The 19872-nt window shown below is 44.7% G+C and overlaps 1 protein-coding gene across 1 annotated transcript; it reads left to right on the top strand.

Annotated features, from left to right (window-relative positions):
* The first annotated feature begins 653 nt into the window (after positions 1 to 653).
* On the top strand, positions 654 to 19409 carry LOC119186196 (isoprenyl transferase-like). Its single transcript, XM_075874686.1, has 7 exons — positions 654 to 714; positions 3999 to 4243; positions 5376 to 5518; positions 11317 to 11439; positions 13058 to 13162; positions 14886 to 15108; positions 19254 to 19409. Exons 1-7 carry the CDS (start codon positions 654 to 656, stop codon positions 19407 to 19409), a joined length of 1056 nt encoding a protein of 351 aa, XP_075730801.1.
* The last annotated feature ends 463 nt before the right edge of the window (positions 19410 to 19872 follow it).

Genomic DNA, 19872 nt, shown 5'->3' with positions numbered 1-19872 from the left:
TTCAAATTCCTTGCAGGAATTGATTGGGGAGTGCCCATACCAACCTTGCTACAACTTTACAGGGTGCTGTTTATCGGATTCTTACGGTACAGCTTACCTGCAATGTCTAACACCGGCAAGAACAACCTGCGCGCAATTCAGAGCATTCAAGCCCAAGCACTCAAGATATGCCTTGGATTACACCACAGTGCTTCATCGGCTGAAACCATTGCCATCGCTCAAAATCACTCGATAAAGACGCATATTATTACCAAGACAATGCGCATGCACCTCAGGCATTATGCCAGGACCCTTTCTCACCACCTGGCGAGCCTAGCTGCTGAAAGTTCCGCACGACCTACGGCACTACTGTCTACAAGCATCATTCATCGTTTACTGAGACGTACGCACCTGCATCAAAGCCACTGCTTCCTCCTTGGAGCTTGAGCCGGCCAAGAGTTCACCTAATGATTCCAGGAATGAGGAGAAAATCGCGCTTACTGACACATGCCCTGAAAGAACTGAGTCTATTCCTACTGAAACAAAACTACAGTAACCACGAACGCATTTACACGGTTGGCTCTACTACACCGTCTAGTTCAGGTGGAGCAGTGATTACACCAACACAAGGGGTAAATTGGTGTTTTAAGACTTCACATGTGACAACATCAACGATGGCAGAATTCGAGGCTCTGCGCAATGTACTGGAACTCATCAATTCAGAAAAAAGACCAGGTAAATAGGGTGTGTTTTCTGACTCAAAACCAACGTTACAGTGCCTCATATCAGTTCTCCGACGTAGATGCCACGACCAGTTGACCTACCAAACCGTAAAACTTCACCACCTTTTAACGCAAAAAGGCCACGACATCATCTTTCAAAGGTTACCTGGGCATTGTGGTGTAGGCGGCAATGATTCTGCAGATCGTGCTGCTCGTACGCCACCTAAAGAAGTGAACAGCGTTCCGATTCCACTTTTAAGAGCGGATTCGGCGAGGCAGATTCGTCAACTGGCCCGTAGTCTCACACTTACTGAGTGGAACACACCAAGCATAAACGTACAAGACTGCACGAGCTCGACCCTTCACTACAACTTCGGCCTTCACCCAGCCTACATCGGCGTGCAGCTTCGATTCTATATCGCCTTTGGCTGGGAGTTTCTTTCACGAAAGCTTATACCACGTTAATCGGAATTAGTGACAGTGCGACGTGCGATGTTTGTGGAATGGAATGAAAAAACTTTAGTTCAGTCCTGCAAGACACGCTTAACGCGTAGCGGGCGTCTCCCACGTAGGGACCGACAGGAAGTACCTGGCGGCCGCTTCGTGGGAACTACACGATCACCGAGCAGGAGTGCCTCGCCATCGTTTGGTCAGTGCCGAAATTTCGTCCATATCTGCACGGCTGCCATTTCACCATTGTGACCGACCACCACGTTTCATGCTTGCTTTCGACACTCAAGAACTTGTCGGGACGCCTCGGCCGTTGAATTCTACGCCTACAAGAGTATGATTTTGAGATCTTATACAAGTGTGGCAGAAAGCATATTGACGACGACACTCTTTGTCGCTGCCCACTACCAGCAACTCCACTCGGGGTTTCCGCAATCACTTTGCACAACACATCATCGGAGTCCACGTCTACGGCGGTTTCCTCTCTCGCCTCTATGGACCAGCTGCCTTCGGACGACCCCCACGATTTTCCTTCTCGACAGTTGACTGACCCGTACTGTCGACGTATTATAGGCCACTTCACTGGCAGTTCCCGTCCACCTAATGCAAGGCTCCGTCGCCAACTCTCGCAATTTAAGCTAGACAACTCGGTGATGTATCGCAAAATTTACCATCCTGACGGTCAGCGCTGGGTTCCCGTTCTACCCCGATCGCTTCGGTCCGAAGTCCTCAGAGCGCTTCATGACCATCCGACTGCTGGTCACCTTGGTTACCATAAAACCTACCATCGCCTTTGAAGTCAGTTTTATTGGCCAGACATTACCATTAACGTAGCTCGGTACGTCGGGTTCTGCACTACCTGCGAATGTCGATAACTACCAACATCTGCTCCAGCCGGTACACTAAAGCCTCTTCCATGCCCAGCCACACCATTCGAAGTTGTAGGCGTCCATCTTTATGGCCCCCTTCGAGTCAGTGCTGCTGGAAACCGGTGGATAGTAACAGCCGTTGACCATTTGACGCGCTACGCCGAGACGGCATCCGTCACTACTGGTTCAGCTTCTGAAATTGCCGATTTCATCCTCCGAGCCATTATACTGCGTCATGGTGCTCCACGCGTATTGCTCAGTGACCATGAAAAGGCTTTCCTTTCACAACTAGAGCACAAACTTCTTCACGCCTCCGGAACAACTCACAAGACTGCCTCTAGTTATCATCCCCAGACTAACGGCCTTACTGAGCGATTCCACCACACTCTTGCTGACATGATCACCGCCTATATTCAACAAGCCTACAAAAACTGGGACGTAGTTCCACCATTCGTCACTTTTGCCTACAATACGGCCACTCAGCGGACAACCGGCTATTCACCATTTTACCTAGTTTATGGACGCTCCCCTACTTTTTTCCTGGACGTCTCTTTCTTTACCTGCCACGCAGATTCATCTCCATCCTCTTGAGAGGAATACGTTTTACGGCTCGAAGAGAGCCTCCAACGTGCTCGTATTAACACTGAAGTCCGACAGCAAGACAGAAAGCTGGTTTATGATGAATCGCTTCGTGCTGTATCCTTTCAAACTGGAGACGAAGTGCTCCTTTTGACGCCAGTTCGCACACCTGGTTTGTGCGACAAATTCTAGCCTCGATTTATCGGGCCGTACACAGTTCTTGAAGAAACTTCACCTGTGAATTATCGCGTGACGCCACTTGTAGCCCCAGCAGATCGCCGTTATCGAACTAGTGAAGTCGTCCATGTCTCCCGTACGAAGTCTTTCATGCGACGTTCTTTGTCTCCTTGACTTGCCATGGCCAGGCTGGCCGCTTTCGCGTGGAGGGAATTAGTGTGGGCATTTAGTATACCAATCCTCTTCATCTGTACATTATCATCATTATCATGTGCTGCTCATCCATCCTCATCGTTGTCACGTAGCATCATCATCTTGGTTCGTTCATCTCATTTGTCGGCTGCCAGTTCCTCGGGCCTAATAAAGGTCTTCTAAACCAATACTTCAAACTATTTACAATGAGGCTATCAATACTAAGGCTTTCCTGTGTGAGGCACTCTAATAGAGCCTTTGTGCAAGGCCGATTTCGGACAGTAATTGACTAATGACTACTACCCAACGCTGTTTTGAATGCTTTTTTATGTTTTGCAAGTTTTTCAGAGATGTTGTATCACTGCTCTTTAGGCGATTATCTTTGTGAAGCTTATAACGTTGCAGTACAGTGACTATGAAAACGCTGACGTTATTTGTTGGTGTAACTGTTGCAATATTTTTTCACAGTGGAAGCTATGTATTGTGGTATTTACCCAATTTCTGTGGCGCATGCCAGCTGATGATGCCCACCTGCGTTATCGTGGATTCCAGACATGAAAGACTCTACTAAGCTCAGCATGGGTTATATAAATTCTGTCGGGACTTCGACCAGCGCAACATTTCGAAAAAGATTGATTGATATGTAGGGTTTAACGTCCCAAAGCAACCATAAAGATTACGAGAGACGCCGTAGTGGAGGGCTCCGGAAATTTCGACCACCTGCAGGGTTCTTTAACGTGCACCCAAATCTGAGCACACGGTATTCCGAAAGTGAGGAACAAATTAGTGCGTGAGACGGAAGTAGACAAGAAACTGTGAATAGCATTCGAACATTCCAGGCTTTGTTTCGTTGCCACCATCACGCTCACCATCAATACTTTCTCTCCACTCTCTCTCGGTCCTCCCCTGTTCGCAACGCTGAGTAGCCGGTGTGAAAATTGATACGGGTGGATTTCTTAGTTTTTCTGTGGCAGTGAACGTCTCTCTTTTTCTTTCCCATAAAACAACAATCCCCCTTCCTCTCCTCCAGGAACCCAGGGCGTGAGGAAGAATGACAGCGCCATTCCGTCGGCTGACGAGTTGCTAGAGCACGAGGGAAGTCCGCTGTGGCGTGACCTGGTGGCCAGGTTCCAGAGGGTGGCCGTGTGGGTCGTGTCACTGGGAGCGGTGCCTGGGCATGTGTGCCTGATGCCCGATGGCCACAGGCGCTTTTCCAGGGACACCAGCACTGACCCGCGCCGGGTGTATGCTGTTGGGGCGCACAAGTACGCAAAGGTAGGTGGGCGTCCAAGGCGAGCATATCCATACTTGAGCCAGTGGGGCCCGTGGACGGGGGGGGGGGTTGTAGCCACCCCACAAAAACGAAGAAAAAACACACTATCTGACTGTCACGTATAGAGTAGACGGAATCTCCTTAAGCATGTAATATTGTGTGGCAGAAGTACAGAATCGCGCCAGGTGTCAAAGATTGCGAATTTCTCAACGGGTTGATATGTTAAAGGCCCGCCCATTACAGAGGGCTCAGACATTTTTATATAACCATCAGCAGCAGATGTATCAACAAAGTGAAATCTGCGCAGGTTCACGTGTTGCCCAACGGCGGTGTTGTGGGCCCTTCCCAGATTAGAAAAATAAATATTATTGCTTAGTGGGCACCGAACAAGTGTGCTTGCAGCAGGCGTTTAAGAATATATTCTTAAGGTACACGGTCCCCACATTTTGCGCTTCATTGCTGGCAGTGCGGCTGTGCAGCTGAGTTTAACGAAACCGCCATGTTTATGAGACACAGAGACAGCGCACGCGTGAAATTGCTGAAGCGTGTGAAATAGTAAAGCAGGAGGGAGGTGCGTGGGCCAACCTTCAATCGCTCTCACAGATGCTGAGATTGCGTATCTACAGCATACTTGATTACGTGTTTGGTATAGGGGTGTAAAGGTTTTTTTATGCCTTCATGTTTGCATATATATTACAAGTTTTCTTCAATTAAACTTTAAGTTGTTAGGCAGCGCTTGAGTCTTGCACGTTCTTGTTTTTTGTTTTTGTCCTTTTTATGCACTGATTGTGAAAAGGATGTTAATTGTAATTGGCTGCTTATTACCTATAACGTGTGCAAGGCAGATTCTAAAGACAAAAGTGTTAAAAATTTGGCAGAAATTCAGTAGGAAGAGAACAACACAACAAATGTTCGACAGAACAAATGTACAATGCACAATCAGTCCAAGGCCTGCACAGGTACGAGATCGACTCTTCCCCAAAACATAAAAAAAGCAATCGAACGATCAATCATCCTGCTAGATACTAATACTTGTAAAGCAACAATCACGTGCACAGCACTGGAGTTCTCATTACTGTCAGTGCAGGGAATCTATCTTTCTCAGTAAATTCAATTCGTTTCTCTTTTCTGCAGGTGCCCGAGTGGTGGTTCCGGGCCGGGGTGGAACTGCTGAGCGTCTTCATGTTCAGCGTGCGGAACTTCGGCCGCAACTCGTTCGACATGACCTCCGCGCTGAATCAGGCTAATCAGATACACGTCGACATCGTGGACAATGTGTGAGTGGGGATTCAATTAAAATGTCGATTCGCTGGCGCTTGCTATTGAGCGCTGTACATACTTTGTATGCGACATTGTGCTTTCGTATGATTTGTTAGTAAAGCGCTTGTCTATAGAACAGTCGACAGCGTAGAAAGGTAGACGGAAATGGGACGTTCCAACCATGTTGGGTGGGAAATTGCCAAGTTCATCACTTTTTGCTTGTTGTGCTTCGAAAATAGAGTATATACTGAGAAATTTTAGGAAAAACCTGCCGAGATGATGCAGTAATCAGCCTTTTGTGAGGGAAAGGAGCTTGTTTGAATACCTGCGGCAGGGCCGGTCATGTGTGGAACGGGAATGTAAGAGCTCTTAGATCTGGAACATACAATTAAATAGCATGAAGAGACCTCGAGAAAGCTAAGATGATTGCAGATCCAGTTCCGCCAATTCTATCTGTACATAGCTCAAAAAACACTTCTTCTTCATTTAGCACATATAAAAATTGCCGTCTTCGTACGAATTGTTGGTTTTTTAAAAGCAATCTCTAACTGACAATGAAAACGAAACTGCAATAACGCTCCAGCATTGTCGAAACGAGTGCGGCCGATGTAACGTACTCCGCAAATATCTCTGCATATCTTCAGTGAAAAAGCCGTCGCGCGAACATCAGCGACCACGGAAAAAAGGTTGTGACACACAAAACTTGTATGTCGTATTCTTTTGTCCACCTGTCCTAAAGTTCGCGCTATAACAGTTTGAAGGGCGTGCCAGCTGGCCCACACTTGCACTGTACTTCCCGTTTTTTTTTTGTTTTTTCGCGCGCCTTCCGAGCCACATTTGAGCCGCATATGACGGCACTGTGTGCGCAGCCGACGTTCTTTTCTAATGACGCAAAGTGTAATTATTCTGCTCTGTTGCGTGCAACACCACACACGAGTATGAAGCAACAAGCTGTTGGAGACACCGGGCGATAGTGTTGGCCACCAGGGATTTTCTTCACTCGCACCTCATTGATTTATATGTGGGGTTTAACGTCCCAAAATCACGATATGATTATTTATTTATTTATTTATTTATTTCCAATACTGCTAACCCCAATGATAGGGGCTCTAGCAGGGTGGTACAAAACATATAACAAGCTTTCTTAACATATACAACGAATTCAGACAATACAAAATTCAACTGACAATGCAGACAAGCCTTTCGTAATACAAAATACATCAGCGTTACAATTGAAGGAGAGCCTGAAAGGTATCACAGTCAACTACCGTTACTACGTCTTTATCGAGTTCATTCCATTCTGTTACAGTTCGGGAAAAAAAAGAATATTTAAAAACATTGTTCTTGCATTTAAATGGAACTACTGAGTATGGATGTCGTAGCCTTGTAGAATAACTGCTGGAAAAAGAAATGTAGTCACACCTTCGGCTCTGTAACTTACCCTTGACAATTTTAAACATGAACTTAAGGCGAGCGATTTTATTTCTAACTGTAATGCTTTTTAAGTCTGCTTGGCGAAGTAACTGAGTAATAGATGATGGACCGTAACTGTTAAAAATAAATCGTACAGCCTTACTCTGAACTCTATCCAACTTACGTGTGTTCGTCTGTGTAAACGGGTCCCAAATAATATTTGCATATTCTCAAATTGGCAGGATTAATGCTTTGAAAGTGGCGAGCTTACAGATGGTAGATGCCCCCTTGAGAGACCTCCTTAAAAAATGAAGTTTAGACAATGCCTTATTAAAAATAGCTGTGATATTACTATCCCAGTGAATGTTATCAGTTATAATAAGACCTAGATATTTGAGCTCAAAGACACGATTTAATGATTTACGATCAACTGTATATGTATATAAAAGAGGATTTTTCTTGTTATTTATGGTCATTACAGCGCATTTGTCGTAATTCACAGCCATCTGCCACGTCCTGCACCAACGCATCACTTTATCTAATTTAAAATTCAGTGCATTTTGATCTGAAGTTGAATTTATCTCACTATACAAAACACAATCGTCAGCATATAGTCTTATTTTAACGCCACAGTCATCCACCCTGTCATTTATAAAAAGAAGGAACAATAACGGTCCTAAAACTGATCCCTGGGGAACACCCGAATCTACAGGCAGCTTTTGTGATAAATGTTCCTTAAAAACAACTTACTGTTTTCGAGATCCCAGGTATGCTTGTATCCATTGACAAAGCTGTGGGTTTTTTAATACTGCCCAAAGTTTCATAAGTAGTCTGGAATGAGAGATTTTGTCGAAGGCCTTCGCGAAGTCTAAAAAAACAGCATCTATCTGTGACTGGTTATTTATGGCTATTGCGAAGACATGGACAATTTCAACCAATTGTGTTACTGTGGAAAACCCACGCCTAAAACCATGCTGAGCTGGTGATAGTACTGAGTGTGACTCCAAAAAGCAGGAAATGTGTTTATGTAATATGTGTTCCAATAACTTGCAGCATGTGCAAGTCAAAGGTATTGGGCGATAATTACGAACAAACTCTTTATCTCCATGTTTGAATAACGGCTTAATTTTAGAGAATTTCCAATCATCAGGCAGGACACCTCTGGATAACGATTCATTAAAAATAATTGTCAAAAATTTTGAGGGCCATTCAGCATATCTCTTTAAAAAGGCATTTGGTAAGTCATCTGGGCCACAAGATTTTCTTACATTCAAATTCAGTAATAATTCAAATACGCCAGCTTCTGTGACTTCCAGATTTTCAATGGGAGGCAGGTCTTCAAACTTGCTAAAAGTGGGGGTGGTTTTGTCATCACAAGTAAAAACAGATGCGAAGTGTTCGTTAAATGCATTGGCTATTTCTGTTTCATCTGATGTGCAAACGTTATTTATAACAAACGAGTCTCTACTGGATGACTTTGGCCTTATAAAATGCCAAAAATGAGAAGGCGATTCCTTCATCATGTGAGTTAACTTTACATCGTAAAAACTGCGTTGTTCGATCTTCATCTTATTTTTTAGTTGTCGAGACAGATCTCGGATCAGAGAACGTGGTGGTATACTCGTGTGCTTTTTCAGTGATTTCCGAAGACGAATAATTTTTCTCTTAATGTGAACTATATCTCGTGTAATCCAGGGTTTCGATATATGTACCTTCTTTTTCTCTAAAGGAACAAAACGCTGTATGCACGCATGCGCAGTGTTCTTATACTTTAACCACAGAGCGTTAACATCACTCAAACCCAGATTAACACTTTTGCAAAGTTCGTCGTAGGCTATCACCAGTCTGTCTATGATGGATGCATCGTCGGAAGAATGAAATACTGGCACACGTGTGTATTTAACATCATTTTTGTACTTCAGCGAGTGAAGCTCAACCAAGACTGCCATGTGATTTGAAATACCTGTAACCACTTCGCAGTCAATTTTTCCGGATATATTATCATTCACAAAGACAAGATCAAGAATAGATTTACTGTTATCTTGCACACGAGTGCAATCACTAACTAGTTGCGTTAAATCAAAACGGAAGGCAATGTCAATAAGCGCTTCATCGTTAATGGGATCAGAACTTCCTGCGCTAAACGAAGACCAGTTGATGCCTGGAAGGTTGAAGTCTCCACATAAAATAAGCTTGGTAGTTTGATTTGTTTTAGACGAAATATACAGCTGTAATTGTTCTAAAACCTCAGGGATTGAGGCAGGGGCCCTATACACAACTCCAATAACAAGGCTTTCTTTTCTATCGATAAGCTTACAAAATAAAACCTCAACGCCAGGGGCATCAGGCATGCGTGCTATCCTGTAAATATTTTTAACCAGCAACGCAACTCCGCCCCCTCTGGAACCACGATCTCTTCTGTACACGTTGAACCCCGAAGGCGCAATTTCGCTGTCATAGACACCGTCATGAAGCCATGTTTCTGTGAGTGCGACTACGTCGGGGTCATGAAGTGCTATCAGGTGTTCAAGATCGAGCTCTTTGTTCAGAATGCTACGGCAATTCACATTTAACAGTTTCAATGAACGCGGGCTTTCCTGTCACTTCGGCACGTACCTGGGAAGGGCAACCATATCATTCTTGGCCTCGTCCCGAACGAACAGCTTTCCATTCACAGACTCCTTATCGAAGAGTAGTTTAACACGTTCATTTCGTTCCCTGTTTAAACTGTGCTGTCCCATAGATTATTCCTGGCCTGACGCACCTTTTGTGAAAAGTCCTCAGTTACATATAAGTTTCACACAGTTCCTCAAAATTTCCAGTTTTTCGCGATAATCTATTAATTTGACGATTACAGGTCTTGTTTTATTAGGCCGCTTCGAGCCTTATGAGAGCCTTATTATGAGAGACGTCATACTGGGGGGCTCGGGAAATTTCGTCCACCTGGGTTTCTTTAGCGTGCACCCAAGTCTGAGCACACAGGCGTACAGCATTTCCGCCTCCATAGAAAATGCAGCCGCCGCAGCGGGGATTTCATCCCGCAACCTGCGGGCCAGCAGCCGCCACTAGGCCACCGTGGCGGGGCACTCGCACCTAATTAAGCGCATAAATGTCCTCGTATTTCGTCTGCAACGAAGTGCGGAAGCTTAGATCGAGAATAGAACCGACGCCCTAAACCATAGCAGCTCATAAAGCCTTATTTGTTAGCTATAAAACTATGGGTTTAGTCCTGTTTCATATGCGTTCACCAAGCGTGGTGGTCTAGTGGTGACAGTGTTCAATATCCGGCCAGAAAACTGTGGGATCGAATCGTAAGCCACGGCGGCCGCATCTCGACGGAGGTGAAATGCTATAGTTATTTCACTTTCGTGGCGAAAGAGCTTAAAGAATGAGGACGGGGTGGAGCACAATCGGCAAGCATTCTCACACCACAAATGGTATTCCACTAACCCTGAAGAGGAACGTATATAACAGCTGCATCTTACCAGTACTTACCTAGGTAGCAGAGAACTTTACGCTTAGAAACAGGGTTTCACTTAAATCGAAGACGACGCAGCGAGCGATGAATTGTAAAATTTTAGGTGTAACCTTAAGAGGCAGGAAGAGAGCAGAATAGGTCACGGAACCAACGGGTGTTAAGGACATCATAGTTGAAATCAAGAAGTAATGAACATGGGCCGAGCAGGCAGCGCGTAGGTAGGATAACCGATGATCATTAAGGATAACTTACTGAATTTCTAAAGAAGACAGGTGTGTGAGGGGGACAAAGAAAACTAGGTAGGCAGATAAGATTAATAACTTTACAGGTATAACGTGGAAGCATGCAGAAAGCACAGGACCGGGTTGACTGGCAGAACATGGGCGAGGCATTTGCCATGTGTGGGAGTGGTCAGGCAGTGAATGATGATAATAATGAAGATGATGATAAAGATGATGAAATGCTAGAGGATCATGCATTAAGATATAGGCATAGGCGTCGCAAGGCTCCCCTTGATGAAAGTGGGGGCGAAGGTTCGTCACAGCGCGCATCTCTCTATTAGCTCTATTCAAAGGGCAAACTACGCTCCCCCTCCCTATTAACCCGATGTATGGAGGCAGGCTTTGCACCCACCCCCCTCTTAGAGCACTGGCAAAGGTGCCCCACCCCCTTCCGCCTTGCCCGTACACACACCTATAGATATAGGTACACGCTGAAAGAACCCAAATGGTAAAAACATTCGGAGGCTTAAATAACAGTGCCCCTCATTATCAGATCATTGCGCTGAAACGTAAAATATAATTATTACCTTTTTAAGCATCATTCTAACTTACATGATCTGAACGCCATCTGACAGCAATATTCTGGTGTGGTTAAGTTCTCTTGTCTGCGCCCGGTAATCACGCTATCTCCTTTCTCAATCAGAGACGCGTTCCGCGCCATGGGAATGCAGTCCTGCGCTTGCGGCGACCTCGAGCGGCTACCCGAGGAACTGCGCTCTAGTCTGGCTCGCTCTGAGATTGCCACGTCCAGCATACGTGAGAAGAGGTAAGTGTGACGTCATCGCACGTGCCCGTACGTTCAAGAGCGCGCCAGAGGTATGTACATCTTCTGGCTAACATTTATAGCGGAGTTGTATAGGTTCCTCGCACGACTCACTCGGATCTGTTCGCTTTCGTTGTTTCACGGATTCCGCGTAACATTGCCACAGAGAACAAGCGAAGTATTTGTTTCACAGTAACACTTTCGGTCATACCTATTTTAACAAATTGCAATCACGTGAATGCAGCCAGCCAATGTCTTCGATTGTGCGACAGCTTTTTCCTCATTCTAGTCATGAAATCGATGTCGTCAAAGCGACCGGTTGACTCCATCGTGTACTTGCGAAACTCATTACTAATTAACGGCCGTATTTTACGCTTATACAGCCTCCCCCTCTATCTAGCCAGAAGACGTTTGTGCCTTGACGACGACATTCAATTTGTTTCCCTTTCAGAAACTGCTCATCTTCAACTTTTGTTATCAAGTCGAGATGTTTTGAGGCCTCTTCAGTCGCAAAAACTTCACCGTCGGTGACGTCGACGCAATTTATGCGAGATATGGCAACCTGAAAAATGAGTCACAATATGTTATCAAGACGTCACATGTCGCAAAACTTTGTGACGTTACGTAATGACGCCATCACAACACATCGCCTCTTGGTCAAAGCTGGACCCATTCCGGAGGCATCGTAAAACGACTTGAGGGGCAGAAAGCAATCGGGGGAAGGAAGCAATACAATCGGATTGGAATAAAATTAAGACGACTTTCGCTTTCATTCAAGACAAGTTCATATGAGTCGTAAATCTTTTAATAGCGAAGTTGTTTAAGCTAGATGCAATTTTGGTGGGCTTTCGGGCATGTGCCGTGAGCCGTATACCATGAAACTATCATCAAACTGCTATGTTCTATGGAGGTTACGTGACTCCCACTCCTCACCACTGGCGCACTAAAATTTTAGAACTTCTTCATTACAAAGGGAACATTTAGCCCAACAAATGACCGCGAAGCGATGGCAGCGATCCGAAGACCCCGGTATGCACAATGGGAAAATGCTAGGGAACGGGGAAATAAATGGCGGCTGGCAGAAGAAGCTTCCGAAATGATGGAAGCCTTACGGGAAACGAAGATGTGCCCACAGATCTCTGAGGGGTTCGAACACTTGGTTCCAGTGCGAATTTATGTTCCTGGAGCTTGGACATCGGCATCGTGTGTAGGCCCCTGGTTTAACTCGAACATCTCCGCGCTAAGAATAAATTTAGAAACAACCTAGTGTCACTTGCTTAAGGGTCAGAAATAAGCTATAGTAGAAGCAACGAGATTATTCTTCAGAGTGGTAGAGTTTTGCTGTTTCAAACTTTGCGTGGCTTAGTGTAAGCTTCGGCAGTTTTATTTGTGCTTGCATGTGTGTGCTTGTGTACGTGTGTGCGCACACGTGTGTTCATGTGTGCGCGCGCGTGTATGTGTGCGTGTGAGCGTGCGTGCTTTCACTGTTGTATACTGCCACCCACTCTTGCCTGAAACCTCAAACTCAGGACAACATTCGTCGCATCAGCGAGCGAGCAAGTAAATAACGGCATAAGTAGATTATTTTGATTACTTTTTTTCTTTTTTCTATTTCACTCAGCCTCCGAACACAAATGTCGTGCGCTGCCTACAATACCACGTACCAGATGTCTCGGATGGCTCGGCACTTGGCCACGGCCGTTAAAGAAGGAGTCATCTACACCGAGTAAGTTCTCGTAAATGAGTTCAAAGCTAGAGTCGTACGCAAATTAATAAATCCGGAGAAGCCTCGCCCAGACGACCGAAGTGCGGCAGCCAATCGCCTATGCGACTAAAGTAATACTTACGCTCGTACACTCGGCATTGTTCTTCGAAGGAGAGATCACCGACCGTCCTGCTCATGACGTCAGCCTGGCGTGCGCACGCATTAGTTCAGCAGGTGTACTTGCGTTCGACCTTGAGGAGAAAATGCCCCATACATCTAAAGTAGTACCCTGCTATAATTAGGAGGCCTTGTAGTGTAACAATCAACCGCGATAGGGTTTGGAAAGTCATTTGGGGAAACTCACGTTATAGATGCCGTACCCTTTTTGTAGAATACGAACCTTAACGCATACATTCGCTGTACGAAGGCGAGACTTGCGCTTTACGTTTCTCTTTTATACGCTTTGCTCATACGCTTTGTTTGCGTTTCATAATATTGTCATGACTTTCAGACGTGAATCCCAGAAAAGTAATATAGCTATTATCATCAAAAATCAAAATGAACATTTTTCTATCGTACGTCTTAAGTAGCTGCCTTGCAAGCATGTTTTCCAACATTTAGGCGTCGTTTTATGGGCCCCACTACATCAAAAGAGCGGGAATTCAGAGGTTTGTGGTAATCGCATAGGGATAAATCTACTCGCCCCACTGACGACGACGCGGGACGTTATAAGACGGCCATACGCACTTTCCAGATGCCAGAAATAACTTTTAAGAACGGACCAGGGGATGCCATGGGATAGTCGCCGACAGACTTCTGCGGCGAGTGTTCGTGCACGTGGTGTGTGCCCCGCCGTGGCCAAGGTTAAGGGTTTGAAGTATTTTGCTGTTAATTTACCTAACCGTTGAGGTATGTCTAAACTGATAAATGTTATTCTATTATTCTAGCAGTCTCCGATGGCGTTTCTTCGGGTGGATGGTCAGAAACCCTGAAGATTTACCAAAAATTCATATTCAGTCAGATGCCAAGAGACTTTTCGCGACATTCGAGCGTGAAACCATACAATCACACAAACATTCCGTGCATCTCGTTCTTGTGAACGTCTCGTTTTGCACTCTGATGTTGCCACGGGTCAGATGGGTGGTTTGGCGGCATTCACTACCTTTTCCGCAATTTTGATATATTGTATGCACATGCGCGCCCTTACGCATACGATAAACGCGCATAGACATGCAAAATGTCACCCTCTCCTTTCCCAACGCAAAAAAAATGTTTCCGGTTATGGCCTGGCTTACGCGGTAAACAGTTAACATCCCAATTATTGTGACACGCTGAAGCCCTTTCCCGTCAAGTTCACGTAGCGAGACATGCACTTTGAATAATAATAATAATAATAATAATAATAATAATATTAATAATAATAATAATTGTTGCAGTTTTACATCCGAAAGTCACGACATGATTATGAGAGACGCCACAGTGGAGGGCTCTTGGAATGACGGCTACCTGGTGTTCTCTAACGTGCACCTAAATCCAAGTACGTGGACCTCCAGTATTTTCACCTCCATCAAAAATCCCGTGACCTCCGAGTTCGCATTCGAGCGTCATGACCACAAGGCCACCACGGCAGGAGCCCTATGCGGATTAGAGAAGTGTCGGGTATAGGAGTGTCGCGGACTGCCCGTGGAGTGTAGGGCAGGAACCTAGAGTTGCGCTCTGTGCCAAACAAATGGCATGTTCTCAGGGACCTGACCGCCGCGTTCCTGGACGAGTACATTTCCCTGACCGAGTGTCCGCCGGCCGAGCTGCTTCTGCGCTCGGCGGGAGACCAGCGCTTCAGCGACTTCGAGGTACTGCAGTGCAACTACGCCCACTTCCACCTGGGTTCTAATAAGTGGCCCGCCGTGGGCTTCGGCGACTGGTTGCGAGCCATGATCGAGTTCCAGCTGAACTGGCCCGCCATAGAGGTATGCGTTTTTTTGTTTTCGAAAACTGCCGCACATTTTCAGATATGTGTTTCCGTGCAAAAGGGAATGTATTCCGGAAATGTAAGCCGCCAGGTATACGGTGGGCTTCGATGCACGATCCATGTCATCCTGATTCGTATTTCATTAGGTTTACTTCGCTAAAGATTGACGGTCATCCCGAAAAGTGAATGTCCAGCGAAGCTGTTTCACGATTATCTTCACTAAGACGAATGTGTTCCTTTCGCTGCGCGTTGTTTTCTTGCTGTGCTCCTGGTGCATTTGATTTCCGTGCTGATTGAACTGAATGAGTTACCCGACGGTTCTTCTTTTTATATACGAAAGCGGGAAACGCAAGCGCAGATATTCGAAGCCTGCGTTTGTAGTGCGAAGCAACTTCAACCTAATCTTCGCCGGGAACGCGTGATTGGATGCTGCTTTTCTTTGCAGGAGCCTTATCAGTCATTGTGCAGTTTCAATGCTTCTTTTGTGGTTTTCTTCTTCGAAACGAATACTGAGCTACATACTGTATGCCTGATCGCAAAGAAACATGTCTCATTTGCCTTGAATCACCTCGTAACGCCATCATGTGGCAGTTATAATACGTAACATGAAATCACACCATAATTTGTGATGCCATGATTACGAAACAAACTTTTGCAATATGCGACGCCATGACAAAGTTCAATGGTGACGCCATATGTAATGATGATGATAAATTAATTCACTCATACCCGACGCTGTAAATCAGTCGCAGCCGATGGTCAAATTTCAAGTTTAATGAGGAATCTAAGCATGTCACCTTAAATATTTTCAAAATTAGTGAGAAGCTAAGGAAGCCTACCTATACGAAGAATGACACTGCGCTACGAGGATCAAGATTATGTATGCTTCTTGTTGGGCTAGTGTCTTGTCAGTCCGAATAGAGAAACAGGATAGAAGAAAAGTGAATAGGTCTGCAGTAGGTGACCGCAGTTCGTTACACTCAACTTGGGATGGAGGAGTGTGTTAAGCCGGTTACTGGCAGTGCAGATATACCTCCTCAAATTTTCTTTCGGTGCTCGTATTTCTTGATTCGATATAGCTACATTATGAGATGTTCACTACCTGCAGCCGCACTTAAATGTGCAAAACGAGAATATTTTCAGAAAAAAATTCGATAATGGCAATGATACGAGGCACAACTGTTAGGTCACGAATAAAGTCTTAAATAATAAATGTCGTGAGCAGATAACAAAAATTAGAACTAAAACAGAAACATACAGACATCCAACTGATATCGCCAATGCGTTCAAGGTGTATTTTAGCAGTACCTGTGAATCTCTGAGTAATCCCCCATTACCAACATTACCTCGCAAGCCTTATTCTCTCTTCTTGCGACTTCCCAGTGCACAGGAACTTCTTCGCGTTTTAACTTCGCTCAGGTCCACGGGACCTAGTCTTGACTTTGTTCATCCATCTCATATCAAGTTAGTCTCTAGTAAGCTATCTCTTGTCATTGCAGATATTGTCAATAAGGTGTTTAAAGCAGGCATATTTCCCGATTCCCTAAATGTTGGTAGAATCACACCTGTTCACAAAAAAGGTGATTGCGAACTTCTGAGTAATTATAAGCCCATTCGTATTCTTCCATTTTTGAGCAATATGATCGAGCGTCCTATGCATACAAGATTAATATTCTGCTTGACAAAGTTTAATCTGTTGACATCTAAACAGTACGGCTTTCGGCCTGGCTATTCCACTGAGCTTGCGCTTCTAATCCTCACCGATAAAATAAAAGGGGCAATCGACCAAGGCTTCGTAGTTGGTGGCGTATTCATACATTTAACGAAAAGTTTAGACACAATTAACAACAAAGTCCTTATACATAAACTTGAATCGTATGGCATAACTGGCCCTGCACTTCAATTTATATGTAGATATCTGGGCAATCGCACTCAAGTTGTTCAGATTGACGGTAAAGTTTCAGCAGCTAAGAAAATAAATCAAGCTGTTCCTCAGGGCTCGATCCTTGGCCCACTGCTCTTTTTGCTATTTATTAACGATCTACCTAATGTTTTGACCGCAACAGACTGTATCTTAAATGCAGATGACACGACCATTTTCACTTATGCAAATAATGTCGATGATGTAAAACGAAACATTAACGTGGATTCATATTATATAAGTTCCTGGTGTCGAATCCGTCAAAAACCGTTTTTATAGTTATTCATTCCTTCCCGACTGTACTTTAAAAATGTATATTTGTGCGTCTGGACGACAATTTAATTCCTATGTCCGGCCCCGCCGCGGTGGTTTAGTGGCTAAGGTACTCGGCTGCTGACCTGCAGGTCGCGCATTCGAATCCCGGCTGCGGTGGCTGCATTTCCGATGCAGACGGAAACGTTGTAGGCCCGTGTGCTCAGATTTGGGTGCACGTTAAAGAACTCCAGGTGTTATAAATTTCCGGAGCCCTCCACTACGGCGTCTCTCATAATCATATCGTGGTTTTGAAACGTTAAATCCCACATATCAATTCCTATGTCCGACAGTACAACGTTTCTCGGTGTGGTTCTTGACCGGCATATGAAATTCAATCTTCACGCGCAATCACTCATTCACAAGACAACCTTTAGAATACGCGCCATAATCAAAACCAGTTCATATTTTCAGCCACACACAATCCACTCTCTTTATCACGCACATATTCACAGCCATTTATCTCATTGCATATCAACCTGGGGTAACACATATTTGACCCACCTCAACCAACTACAACGCCTACAGAATCAAGCACTTCGACTCATGACTTTCAGCCATTTCTTAACCAATGCAACGCCACTTTATCAGAATTTAAATATACACCCTCTTTATCACCTCTTTCAGCTGAAGTTATCAGTTGTGATGTATAGGCTTTTTCGCGGAAATGTGCATATAGATGGAATTGTCATGGAAAGCCTTGTAAAGAATAATATTACTAGGTTTTCTGAGCTCGATAACCGCCTTCCGCCTAATGTTCGCACAAACTACGGCAAGCTCGCTACCACATTTACGGGGCTCAAGCTGAGGAATTCCCTTCCTTACGTAATAAAATCATCAACGACAGAACATGCATTCAAAAACCAATAAAAACTATTTTTTTGCAATAGCTGTCTTCATCTTAGCAACTGCTTTTTTAATGTTGTGATAACAATTGCTGCATGTTATATTGTCCTTACGTTTTGTATTATAACTTGCGTTTGTTTGTTCCTCAGAGTTTTCTTTTTTGCCTTGCTAAACGCATATGTATTTTCTACTTTCGTTTTTTTCGCACTGTGCTTTTTTTTTCTTACTGAAGATACCGTAACAACTGAATGTTGTATAATTTGTTTCTTCTCCCGTTAACATCATGTATGGGAGCCCCCCTGACAGATTCTAACTTTTGGGCTCCTTGTGTGTATTACCAATCTTGTACGCACTTTTCTGTAAACGAACATCGTTGTTGAATAAAACTTGAACTTGAACTTGAACATAACATAAAGAGTCACGATAGCTTAGACAAGTTTCTGCCAATAACCACTTCTCAGACACGAATAAAGAAGCACGGCAACCACGTCCAAGATAGCTTAGAGGCTTTTCTTTCCCGCCACTATTTGAAATATACGTCGAGGTACCTTTCTTAGTAGATTAGTATTAAGAAAGTTGCAATCGACCTATTTGTAGGACGAAGCATGTTTTCTGTGGTCTCGCCTTTCACCATGAAGCTTCGTGATGACAAGAAGTTTTACTGCTCAAGCCCCATATACACACAGAGCAGCAGGGCAAAGAAGTATCTTAATGTTTGCTTCTTGGCGTACACTAAAATTCAAGAAGAGCCCGCGGCCCTGTTACCAGACGCGTGCGTAGCGTGCCCTGCAATACTTGGTGTTTTAATTCAAAAAGTTATTTGCTTTCATGAGGGTGCACATTCCCGTACGCCGAAATAAACTAGTGGTTGTTAGTAAGCGCCCTGTTTCGACGCCGCTATTCTACGTGCCGTCTAAGCGCTGTTCATGAGGGTCAACAAAGCCATAGTCTACACAGGACAGAGATCGGCCGAAAAGAAAAGGAAAGAAGGCAAAGAATGCCTCGGTTTAATAAATGTACTCTCACAGCTGCCTTTAACGCTTCACTACCTCCACATTTTTCAGGCTGTCAAGGAGAAGCACGCTAAGATGGCATCTTATGGAAGCGGCAGATCGGACCCCGAGCAAGTCATACGTCCGCGCAAGTTCCTGCGGCACGTCCACGCTGCCAACATCCTCAACATGGAACGGCTCGCCAGCCTCCACAACGGTGTGATGTAACAATAAAGGAATATAGCACATCGAACTGTTGGAATTTACATGCAGCGAAGCGGCTCCACATTGTTTTTTCATATTCGACCCATAAACAAAGACGTCGGCAGAACTCCTTCGAGAAAAAGGGGAACAATAGCCTCTTATCTGCGTGCTACACTCAAAATCTCGTCGAACGACAAGATTCTTCTTCCGGAGCTTGTGCAGAACCCTCGGCCACTGCCAGGTGGAAGCACCATATCGTCAGCAGAGGGCTTTTTTGTGCATTGCGTCACAGTTTGAACGTAGTGTAAATAACACTATTGTCTATATAATTACGAATGTATGTATTTTCTAATAAAAGAACACACGACCTAATACTTACGTAGTGGTGTGGGGTGGGCCTCATATACACGTAATATTTGCTTTTTGATCGACAATGTTCACAAGGCTTTGGTCCTCAGGTTTCGTTGCAGTGTTCATCGGTTGGCGC

The sequence above is a fragment of the Rhipicephalus microplus genome, chromosome 10, assembly GCF_043290135.1.
Source record: "Rhipicephalus microplus isolate Deutch F79 chromosome 10, USDA_Rmic, whole genome shotgun sequence".
NCBI classification, from domain to species: domain Eukaryota; kingdom Metazoa; phylum Arthropoda; class Arachnida; order Ixodida; family Ixodidae; genus Rhipicephalus; species Rhipicephalus microplus.
The sequence above is the reverse complement of the archived record's forward strand: the minus strand, read 5'-3'. Positions and strand labels throughout refer to the sequence as shown.